Source organism: Folsomia candida, unplaced genomic scaffold (assembly GCF_002217175.1).
Source record: "Folsomia candida strain VU population unplaced genomic scaffold, ASM221717v1 Fcan01_Sc038, whole genome shotgun sequence".
Lineage (NCBI taxonomy): Eukaryota > Metazoa > Arthropoda > Collembola > Entomobryomorpha > Isotomidae > Folsomia > Folsomia candida.
In genome coordinates, this window is record NW_019091230.1 from 1,079,233 (window position 1) to 1,092,078 (window position 12,846).

Below are 12,846 nucleotides of genomic sequence, written 5' to 3' on the forward strand. Positions count from 1 at the left end.
ATTCTGAAAAATCGCGGGGTAATGATTACGAAGTTCACAAAAATTGTTGTTAGGGATAAAGAATGGCCCAAGCAAGGTGCTTAAAAAATTTCACTGAGAGAATAAATTTCGTAATTTTTCTAAATTATCCAGTTAAGTCCAGTTAAAGATGTCTTTTAAACCCTAGAGGATTTTGGGAATTTTTGAGGGTGGGCATTTGCATTGAGTGCCCACCCTGCTATTTTCTAGGGTGGGCAATGCCCACCCTGCCCACCCCGTTGCTTCGCCTATGATCAACACTTTTACAGAAAATTAAACTATTTTAGGATTGATGTATTTTAGTATGAATAGATTTCTGTTTCTTCACGGCGTTGTTGTGTATAAAATATGGGTAAGGAAGAAAGTTGAGTTCCTTTGTAATTGTAAAATGACTGTATGCTGACAAATATTTCCGACGGAATTTATGTAAAATTGACAGAGGGGCAATTATGCAAAAATTTCAAAGTATAAATATATATATCTTCCTACCTTATGTAAGCTCTCATGGGTAATTACTTCTGTGTGTATGTAAATCGAGTTGACTGGTTTAGGGAATTATTAATGTGCAGTGCAGCTCGCATATTAAATCATATAGTCAATCAAGCTCCAAAAATGTATATCTAAGTGTATGTATGTACCAACTTAATTTCTTAAAAAATTGTGCAGATATACATATGATGTATGTATAGGCTAAAGAAGTTCACTGCGAAATTATGAATACGTATCATTCATCTAAAAGAATCAAGGTTCCAGATATGCATGAATGTATGTACACATGTAAAGTATTATAATATTTGACATGTGTACAAACATATTTACATATGTATATGTATATATGTAAATATGTAAAGCAATGTGCTCAAATCCTGCACACAAATAAGTATTGTATTTGATGTATAATTAGAGCACGAATTTAATTAATTGAACACAATTGGAGTACATACTTGAAGAGTATCACTCAACGTTCAAAATTTTTAATAGGTACATGATTCCTGTAACACTTCGTTATATGCTAAAGAAGTTCGAACTTATCTGTAAATTATTTTCTTGTTAGTTTGCATGCGTTATGAATAATATGCAGAAATAAATTGTGTTTATTTATGGTTGCTCCCACGGAAGCGACCAAAATAAAGTCGACGTATTTTTCGTTGGGGCCACAAAATATTAAAATGTATGAATGTGAATCTTTCGAATCTGAATGTCAGCCTAAAATATGGCAAACGTTTAATGGGATTATAGATATGTAGATTAATTTAAACTTTATGTAAATAACCAATAGTTCTTTGATTTGGCATATGGCACAATATTTTCAGAGTTTATTTCAACATCACAGATAAGTACAAACATGTATGCGTGTATATTTGTATTTGTGGTGAAGCGCTAGTTATTTTAAGTGTAAAATTTAATATGGATAGGTAAATACTTTGCGAATACAATTTATACTTTAATGAATAAAACCTCTATTTGTGGATGATTTACAATCTTATTTAGTTTAAGAAAAAACACAGGAAAGACGGCCAAAAGGGAAACATCAAGTTTTCAGCGTTCATTTTAGTCCATCTTGCCCCATGCAACGATACGATCTACCTCCCTCACAGCAGAGTCGTAAGCTCCATGCACTGTGGAATAATAGTGCGGATGGGTGGCTTCTCCGGCGAAACAAACCAACTAAATTATAAGCCACACGAAATACGTTATTATCCACGCACAATATTACTTAAAAAACGGTAAAATTACCGGCTTATTTGTCGCCAGGTTCAAAATGGGTGTTCCTAGGTCAGCCGCCCATACATTTTCGGCATCACTTTCAACCCTGCGATAACTATATGTCCCGCCAAAATTGGAATCCTCTCCCCAATTTGATTTGTAAAGGTTTATGGGTTCCGTGATGTTTGGAAACTTAAGGGAATAAAATCCGAAATTTAGCGAACTTTAAGAAATTCCCTACGAAGATTTGTATCACCTGGGACGACAGGAATTGGCGCATTGCATTCACCACGTGGGTCTGAATGTAAGAGCTGTTTTGACGATCCAAAAATCTGGCTGGGTTTCCCGCCACCCAAGCTCGCAAAACGTTTGGCGCTGATCCAGAGTCGACGTTGAATAGGGTTAATATGGCACGGACCCAGAGTGGAATTCCGTCATATTCCGTGGCAAGTTCGGCATCAGTGAGGTCAAGGCGCCAGTAGTGGAGGGTCTCGTTGCTGTAGTCGATGTCATTCCAAACTGGGAATAGTCCTTCGAAGGTTGGCGTCCACCAGGGTTCGGCGAATTCTATCGCGATTTTTATAACCGATCCGAAACCAATGTTCTGAAAAATGAGAGATACATAATCATAAATTTCCGTATTGGGGTATATGACTGAGGGTATTCATGATTCCTTAATATCCTTGCTATTCTTCGTATCGTAAAATAAGTTACCACGGTTAAGAGATTTTGTAAACGGAGTAAGATTTTCTAAGCAAAGATCGCGTTGCTATGTAAGGTTCCGAGTTTTACTATGTTTGACCCCTTGTTTTCTTGGTAAATTTTTAATATACAACTAGACAATTGAATACCCTCATTGAATATATCCAATCAGTTAATTGAAATTTCATTGTTAGCATAACTCAATGTCTGAATGAAATACGCAAAGAATACGTACACTTTAAGTAACAAAATCCATAAGAATATCATTTTATCAAATCTACGCTAGCCTCATGGAGGTGTTTCTAAGCTCAATTTTTTAACCATACTTGCTGCAAACAAATATGTACATACAAATAAAATCTTAGCGATCGATTGCCCGTAGCTTACATTTATTGCTAATTGTTTCCTGGTTGATAGTGGTGGTGTAAATAAGGTTGCATGATTAGCCTTGAGTACTCCTAATGACCCAGTAAAAATTACGTGATCCACAGAATATGTCTCGTCTTGAGTAGAAACATTCACCGTCTAGATGTAATGATAAATAAATAAATTTATATCAAATTTATGTGGAATTTCTTGTTTCAACCAACCTGGCCATTTGTTGAGTATTGAATACTCTCAACTTTCTGGTTCAATTTGATATAATCTGGCAAGGTGAAATTTCCATCCTCGCTAATACTTCCACTCTAAATACATAAATATGTTGCAAAGAAATCATGATAACATTCAAAACACGTTGATGAATATCTGGATCAACTTGGCATAATTTAGGACTTTCTTCGCACTTCATTTGTAATTTGGGAAATCGGTAAGTTTCGTAAAATAATTTTGCAAGCTTTTATCTAAACAATAAAACGGCGTCCCGGATCTGGCTAACAATACGCGCATGTTTTAAGATTGTAGTCGACCTTACCAGAATAAATTGGGCCAACGTATGATAAGAATATGGCGGCTTCCACCGGACATCGGGTTCACCGTAAAGCCAAATGTACCGATCTCCCCAATCGTTCCCCGAAACGTCGAACCAACTCGTCGCAGATTCCTCCGCGTTCTTTAACGAAATTTAATATGTAATCTAAAATTCCGCTAACAATGGAGGCGCAAACCATGTTCAGCCCAGATAATTTTTTGACCTTATTAGTTTGAAAGAGCAAGTCTTTGCAAACAACATTTGGTTCGGCACTTGGGCAGATGCGCAAATTTCAATACGTTATGGGCGCCGCAAGTTCGCAAAAACGCACGAAGTTGAGCTCGCGCTGGGCATTGCCCAAAAAATCGTGCGTTTTTGCGAACTTGCGGCGCCCATAACGTGCTGAAATTTGCGCATCTGCCCAAGTGCCGAACCAAATGTTGTTTGTAAAGAGTTGCTCTTTCAAAATAATAAGGTCAAAAAATTATCTGGGCTGAACATGGTTTGCGCCTCCATTGTAAGTTTCAAATGTAATTTAGTATATGTACACTTGTTCGGTGTGCCCAATCATAAATAGCTTCGAACATCTCGGGATCATCGGTGATGTGATAAGTCCGATTAAATCTTTCGAGTACGTAACGCGCCCAAACGCCTTGACTGACATTGATATGAACCTCTTCCCGCCAATCTTCCGGATCAAACCAGGTATAGTTCAGGTATTCGCGCATATTGGAGGTCAGGTTGGACTGCAACCACACCCCCGACGGGAGACCGTAGTCCGTTCCAAACTATAGAAAAATTTGTATTTACATAAAACGAGCAAGCGAATTTTTTTCCGAGCTTGACGCCAATAATTTCTTAGCAATACAATGTTAGAAATCCAGTATTAAAATTTTAACAAGCGGTGTTCATTTACGACTCTACCAAAGTGGTATGGATAAGTAATACCGTGAAGTAATAGCTTGGTTTTACGAAGTTTTGCGATATCGATAACAAATTTTTTCGTACCGGTAAAATTTTAGTACCAAGCGGTACTAAAATACTTTAATGCTGAGAAATCAGCACATGACTAAATACATACATGTATACACCTGATGTCTAACTGTACATTGATTAGGCAAAAATTCGTGCAAACTTTTTTTGCAAGCTTGGCGTCATTAATTTCTTATTTTACCTCTCTTAGTTGTCCCCTAGGTTGAAGAACTCCGAGAGGATTCATTAACTGAAAAATGCTATTATTTCTCTCTCCATGCACCCATTCTGCCCCGAGTTCGGTGTAGCTCTCATTTCCGAACCAGATCGTGTGGGTTCGTCCCCCAATGCGGTCACTGGCTTCGAGAAGAGTGACATTATAGCCGGCCGCGTGTAACATGGACGCAGCTTTTAGACCAGCAATACCGCCCCCGATTACAGCCACGGATCCGGGATTCTGTCTAAAAGATTTTTTAGAAGAATGTAATTTTTTTAATTTTCTCATCCTCAGTATAAAATATACACATATGTAAATATTTATGTACACAAATTAAATTAATTGTACTAAATCTAGAGTAAGTTTGCTCTTATCAAGCCAACGTTACGCAGGATTTAGTATTATTTACTTAATATCGAATTCAGAGTGCATTTATTTTTCAAAAGGGTAACATTATTATTAAAATTGTATGAAAAATAATCTGTACCTGTTGATAGACTCCGCCCGCACTGTAAAAAATACTGTGAATAATACACCTATTAAGTCTAATTTCCGCATTTTATTAAATATTTTGAAAGGTATTTAATTGATCAAAGCTCTTTATTCGTCTGAACCCGATGCGGGGAAGATAGACACAATAAATACCCCAGATATGAGATTGTTTTCACTTATCTGCACGTGGCAGACTACTGGATATTTGTTCCCGTTAGTGAGTTGACATCGATTTATTTCATAAAACTCGTGTAAACAGATAACCGATCTGAATTGAATGCATATTTATTAGTGCCCTAAATTGGTGTCTCACGAGTAGACAATGACACGGGAGATAAGGTGTGTCAAAGATTAGCCCAGTTACCTACTTTACTTACCCTTTTCAATCAAGTTCAGAGCTGAGTCAGTCAGGCGTATGCTAAACTTAATTGAAAAAGTTGACCTAAATTGAAGTCTGGCCCGATAAGAATCATTTGGGTTGCATGCACGCGTTTTTCATAAACATGTAAACATTGATGTTTTGCATTTATTCTTTTGCCACGCGTCTTTAATGAATTATGACAAATCACCTTTTAAATATTTGATTGCCATCTTTTTGGTATTTTGCAAGTAACTAACAAAGGGAGCACAATCCATGCTCAGTCCAGATTATTTTTGATCACTTCAGTTTGAAGACCAACTCTTTAGAAACAACAAATTCACATTGTAAGTTTGATAAAACGAATTTAGCAATGCAACAAAGCTACATACATATGTTGATGCTTTTTTATTATTTTTCAGACAGTATTTACTCATAAAATTTCACAATTTCTATAAGTATATACATATGCACATATCGAGTATTACCGACAATCAAAAAAGTAATACTACAAAATTATAGATGATTACATATGTAAAATGAAAGTTTCAGAACTAAAATTATTCCCAATTATGTATGTACTTAAGTAGGTATGTAAATATCTGTTATAATTAAATATGTATCTGTTAGACCAACTACTTATGCATGCATGCATTTACTTGCTGACATATGTAGATAAATATATATGTGCATACATCTTTCCGGTTAAAAAAATAATCTAAAAACCAGTAAGCCAGTATTTATGTAGGAGGATAATGCATATCCTCCTACTGGTTTTTTGTTTTAAACAATGGGTATACATAGTTTATCTATGTATAATCCATTCCCATTTGGATCGACAAAGTGGTTGCTGTTTTTGGAGAGAAGGTCTAGATTTCCAAATATGTAGATTATACTTTAAACTACAATTGTAACCAAGGATAAAATACTTATAATACTTATAACCATACGTCGGATATTAACGAAATATTACTTTTTCTATTTTTTGACATAAAGCATACAGTACACAAAACTTTTCTAATGTTCACGGTCACTCTTAGGTCACGTAGGTCAAAGCATATTTTCTCATATTGATCACATAGTGGGTTTTGAGACACTCTAAACAAAGCTGTAGAAAATTTCTACAAGGTTGTGTAAAATTTTGCCCAAGGTTGAGTAAAAAAGAGGATGACACAACCGTTGGTTAAATTTTACTCAACTTGGTTAAATAATTTAATTAGAGTAATTTTTGCTCAACACGTTGTGGAATTTTTACTCAACACGTTGTGGAATTTTTACTCAACAAGCAGTTAAAAATTGATCAATGAATGATTAAAATTTACTCTTTGGTTGATCAAAGGTTGCTTTTAATGATGATTAAAACCCATTCTTTACCTTATTAAAATTCATTATTTATTGTAATTGTACTCGTTTTACATTTTATAAATTCTACATATGTAAGTACAAAACAATTAGTTTTCATAAAGATCATTGGATATTACTTAAAATTACTAAATATGTACATGTACAATTAGAATTTTGAGGTATAATCTAACGAAACTCTAATCTAACTACTAACCTGTTCAGCTATTGTGAATAATTTAAATATGCGGCCAAGTGATGGAATTATTTCAGCAAATAAACCAGCAGCACCGTTGACCGTCCAGCAACTTAAAAAACTTTGTCGTCACCATCGTTCCTGTAAAAAAATAAGCAGATAAATATTTTAATTTATTAGAAAATACGACCAAATGTGCAAAAAATAAACAAAACTCACCTTACCTTACATTTTTCCAGTCGTTGGGTCATTTTTTTGTAAATTTTGAGAAATGAAAAGTAAATTTGTTGCTGCTCCTTTTGTGACTTGCTGTAACCAACTGACGGCATGCAAGTGGCTGATAAATAGGCAGAGTTGATTTCACTCAACCCGTTGAGTAAAAATTAATCAACTTGTTTTTCATTTATCGCCCAACATTGATTAATTTTATATTTGATCAGCGAAAAAGTCAAATTTTGTTCAATGTTGAGTAAAACTTGCTTTACACAACTTTATTGTGCAAATTTTACGCTTTAGGAGCATAAATTTTGTCCAACGTTGAACAAAATTTGATCAACTTCATTTTACTCAACCAGCTTTGCTCAACTTTGTTTAGAGTGGACATATTCATGTTCCCATTATAAAAATTTTTCCGGGCATTATTCTTTCATTTTATGACTTTTGGCTAAATTCCAAGATTTACATATGTATATCAAATTGTCAGAAAATTTAAAATAATTCAGTTTTCTCAAAATGATTTATTGCAAGAAATTTACGTGAATTTCACGTGCGCCTGACGAAATTTAATTGGTTGAAAATGAAGTAAATCAGTTTATAACTTGTCTTATTGAGAAAAACAGAATATGTCACTAGCTAAAAATAAAATAAAGCCATTCTTATAATCACAGGTAGGGATTTTTACGGTAATTTTTCATACATTACTGCTTGACTTTATTTTACTGTTTTATGTATCATTCATATCCGACGTCTGCTTATAATTATGTACGTTTGCATAATCGTATCATTACATTTAAACAAGAATTAGAATTAGAAGAACAATAATTATATTTAAACAAGCCTTTCATAATTTATAAGAATCGGTTTTTTTCTGTGTCACGTACCAAACTTTTGTGTTCCAACTGTCATTTCAATGTATTTCAAACACTAGAAGTCCAATTCGAGTGTTTGAAATACATTTCTCAATATATTCAGAAATGGGTATGGAATTCGTAGTCAAAAAGTTTATGGAAACCGTAAAGCTTGCGAATTATTTTTGCTTCCCGGTAGTCTGGAATGACAATTTGAAAAAGTTTTCTTTCTCTGCAAGGCACCATGCAAATTCCGTTGCTTTACAAATACTAATTTATTATAATATCGTTGTCCTGTTGGGCCAGGCAATAAAATGCAAATTGAAGGATGAAATAGCCTATTGGAATTTACTACTTGTATTTCTGTACACATACGTGGCTATGTCATTAGCATTAATCGCACCAACATTTCAGACGCGCGATCTGGCGCGATTTTGGAATAGTGTAATCAAATTTGGGGAGAATTTTTCTGGTAAGAGTTTGGAAATTTTCTGGTTGTCGTCTAAGAAATTTGGTGTTAAAATAACACCAAGCGTACCAAGTGTGTGATTTTACCAAAGTGGTATTTTATTGTCAAATTTTAGAAAAATGGTGGCGCCAACCTTCCAGTTCTGCTGACCTTACATTCAATCGGTCGTTCCTCCGGATCACACGTCCCGCTAATCTCGCCCTAAATCTATTGCCGTTCATTATTATGTCCCACGCCGCCATCTTTCCCAGCCATCCGATCCACTTTCCCAACATTTACCGTTCCGGGAGCCTCCTATACTATGGTGCTTACGTTGTCTACTTCCCCACTAATTTATACATATTCTGCTATTTCACACAATAAGCGAAACTTGTTTTTCAATCATACACGTACTTTATTTTATTTGTGGTTCCACTCCTGCAAAGCGGTATTTCTCTAAGCACATGGCCGAAAAGGAGGCATCCTTTCAAACCCGAGTTGGTACAGCGGCCCGAGCACATCTCCAACGTGTATCGAAGCTTACAGCTGATAATGAAGGATATGTCGTTCCTCTTTGGACGATTGATCGCCCCAATTCAAGTCATTTCCGGAAAATGTATCATAACTTCGGCGTATTTTCTAATTGGCGGAGGAGCTTGGAGTGATACAGCAACTTCAATGATTTTGTGGACCGGGATCCCGTTCGCAGCTGTTTCATGGACGATTATGCTGGCATTTTCGGGAATTATATATCGGTGTGCAAACCGTTGCATTGCTTCTTGGAAAAGTGGAGCTGGTCGCTGGGAGACCGGAGAGGATAGACTGTATATGAAGAAGTTTAGAAGGAGCTGTAAGTCAATTTATATCGGGTATCCGGGTCTAATAACCGTGACGCTGAAGACAGCTTTGATGTTCGTACAAGGAATTGTGCACGGGACGGTTAGAGCACTGCTAGCTTTCAAGAAAAGGAGGTGACTGACTTGACACTAACTTTTGTGTTTGACTTCAACTTGTCAACCTGACATTTAACTCCTATTTATTTAATTAGAACCAAGGGTACTTATACATGTCGCTTATCATGTGCTATACTTCAAATTCAATTCGTAGCTTGAAATTGAAATTTTGAAGTGACACTTACACTCATACGCTAACATCCGTAGTTGCTACGCACAATGCTCCGCAGAAACGTTGCAGATAAATACATATGCGAATCCTGCATACCGATTATTTTCCACATTTTAAATTTGAAACTGTTATAAAATTAAACGTTCTATACGTCCACTATGCTAATCATTATGCTATTTATTTCCCCTCGTTCAAAGAATTTCAATTAATACAGTGTTCAGAGACTCGCCCTTGCCCAGAAAACTCTATCGATTAAGGGTACTAGGGAACGTCCATATTTCACGTTATCAAGCGGGAATACAGGTAGTTTTGGTGCACTATCATACTCCTGTTAAGCTTAACATGAGGAAATTTTGTACATTGTTGGAGACCATAATCCTACGGATATATGCTGTTGGCGGTGTAATTGTAATATTTAATTCTGCATCCCTAATCATTATTGACCCCTGAATGTCGCCATGTACATTTAATCCTAAGTAGATTATCTATTTACCCCTCGATAAATATCTGGTTGGGTCACATGGATATGTATACTCTCTGTAGTGGGATCGATTTGGTAATAACTTCCTAGCTAATTTTTTGTTTTGTGTTTCTGAGTGGCAAGTTTTTTATTTACCACAACATTACTAAACGGCTAACTGCTCGTTATTACCGGGCTGGTGAAGCCCCATATCTACTCCGTTCAGCAATGATTTAATACCAGTTTCCTAAGAGTGTATTAAAATCGATAATAGGCTGCGCTTTAGATCGATTTACTATCATTAATTTCAAGAGCTTTTGCTGGAGACCGATCGGGGCTGAAGCATGAAAATGTTGATGAAAAATTCAAAGTGTTTTATAAAATCACTTAAAGGGAGGGAAACAACTGCCAGTTGCAGAAAAAAAATTGAAATAACTTTTTCGCCCCCAAAATACAAAAAAAGTGCTAAAAATGCCTTTTTTGGGGGCAAAAAAATAATTTTTCGCGGTGAAACACACTGGACCGCACTCCCCATAATTATTTGCATTTTTGACGTGAAAATCAAAATTTTGACAAAATTTGTTAAAATTAGTGCTTGACCTTCCCCATAAGTTGGATTGAGTAAAATATGTAGCGTGCGGATGAGTAGGAAACCCTCGCCTCCAGTCGCCTCCAGACAAGAGAGTGGAGGAAGCCCCGAGTTTCTTATCATTTCGGCCTCATCTGCGTGCCAGCGAATACAGATCACTAATAGAAGGATGAAGATATGGTTATTGTTTCAGTATAGGGAAATGGGGTTTCAAATGCTGTGATTGGCTGACGGTTTTTATGGGCATCCGCCCATAAAAACAGGGCCGTGGCACAACTCAATTTTTCCCAATCTCAATTTCCCCATTACTTGGAAATCTCACTCCTTTCTTGGAACCAAAATCAGGTGTCTCCTTTACCATCATTCTTGCTGCCAAACTCGGAAAAGCTGAGTAATTAAAAGATTATTTAATATCCTACAAATTAATTTTCTGACATCCACTCAATTACATAAATCGCTTCAACTCACCACAAGTTAAGCTCTAAGCTTCAACTCTCGGTAAGTAGTAAAAGAATTACTATTTTCTTTCAACAATGAACGGTGGGGACACAAATATGGTGGTGACACGTCCATTATTGCAAGCAACTGTTACATCAATATTTCCTTGTTATTTTGTTTAATTACAGACTCATCAATTACTATGAGACCTTGTTCGTGACTCGGGAATAGTGTGAAATTCTCAGGAACTTCAGTAAAGTTTACCAGGTTCAACCATAATATTAAAATAATAGTTTCTCATCTCCAAAAATTAAAAAAGCAACGAACGGTGGACACACACATGTATATGGTGGAAACACGTTCATTTTAATTACTGATTCGCCTTCATGTACTCAAATTCAGTGTGACTTTATCAAAACCTTCTTCAAAATCTTCTTAAAATAAACAATTAACGGTGGAGACACATAAATATGGTGAAAACACGTTATTTGTTTCAAGCAGGTTTCAAATTACTAATTGCTTGTTATTTTTCGCAGGAAGTCCAGTTGCTCAAAACATTTATATGAATTTAATAAACCGTCGTTTGTCACGGTCCGAAATATAAAGTGTTGCGGTACTAATTGTGATAATTCTTGAAACCAAGAAAATCGTAATTACTCCTTTCTGCCAAAGCGTCAGGTACAACTTCCGATGCAAAATAACTCATTTCTCTCATTCTTTTTTCCTCTGATAGCTAATTTTAGTTTTTTTAAAGGTTCCAGCAGTGGTGTAAAATTCTCGACATCGATAAGGAAAACGTATCACCTAAAACTGTCGTTTGCAGCAAACACTTTTAGCCACCTTCAAGAAATTTCTCAAAGAGTTTTACCGACCTCTCCACCCCATTTGTGTCTTCACCATTGTCTGTGTCTCCACCGAAAGGGGGGTGGGTTAATTTATCCTATATATGAACAAGAAGATAAAGATTAGAAATAAGTTTCACTACAGTTTGAAGTAGAAGAACCAGAACCACATTCAACTGTTTCCATTTTCCTTATATACTCAAGGCACGAAAATTATTGCTACTATTTATAATAAAATATTTTGCAACCGGGAAATTATTTCGATGTTTGGTTATTACGGCAAAGTTGTTTTCATTGGTGAAGATGCATTATTAAATCTATAAACAACAAAGATGTTTTATTCACATTAGATAACAATTGCTTCAATATATCAAGATCAATATTGCCGGTGGATACACACTTTCAGTGGTGACAACCAGAGCTGGGAAAATCTAGATTAAAATAATCAAGATTAAGATTAAGATTAAGAATAATTAATCTTAATCCATAATCTTAATCTAGAAATTTGTTCGTATTAATCAATAATTTTAATCTTAATCTCACGTCAATTTAATTCAATTTTTAATTTTTAATCTTTGAATCTTCGACTTTAATTTTAATCAGGATTAATATTATGATTAAAATTACGCCATCTGTTACTCCAATCCTTGTAAATCTCTAAATTTCAACGCATGATCATCTCTTAACACTGGAACCATTTAAAAAAAAAAAAAATATTCTAAGTTGGCAGGTTCTCTTTTGAAAGGAACGTTATTTAAAATTGTATTCATTAAACAGATCAAAAAATTTGTTGCAATTAAAAAAATAATTTATTATTATTTTTATTATTATTAATATTATTATTTTTATTATTATTATTTTGAGTTATTATTTTTTGAAATTTAAAAACGCGTTGCATTTGACTGATTTTTACTCGTATTACAAGTTATTGTATTCACCTTAATTTACCAGATAAAACTTCAAT

The 12,846-nt window shown here is 35.1% G+C and overlaps 1 protein-coding gene across 1 annotated transcript; it reads right to left on the bottom strand.

Annotated features, from left to right (window-relative positions):
• Window positions 1–1,297: 1,297 nt before the first annotated feature.
• LOC110861162 (spermine oxidase) lies at window positions 1,298–5,170 on the bottom strand. The gene is made up of 9 exons (XM_022110274.2): window positions 5,014–5,170; window positions 4,512–4,770; window positions 3,886–4,125; window positions 3,341–3,478; window positions 3,018–3,113; window positions 2,815–2,952; window positions 1,982–2,329; window positions 1,756–1,917; window positions 1,298–1,686 (listed from the first exon to the last, which is right to left on the bottom strand). Exons 1-9 carry the CDS (start codon window positions 5,082–5,084, stop codon window positions 1,570–1,572), a joined length of 1,569 nt encoding a protein of 522 aa, XP_021965966.1. The 5' UTR covers window positions 5,085–5,170; the 3' UTR covers window positions 1,298–1,569.
• Window positions 5,171–12,846: the final 7,676 nt, after the last annotated feature.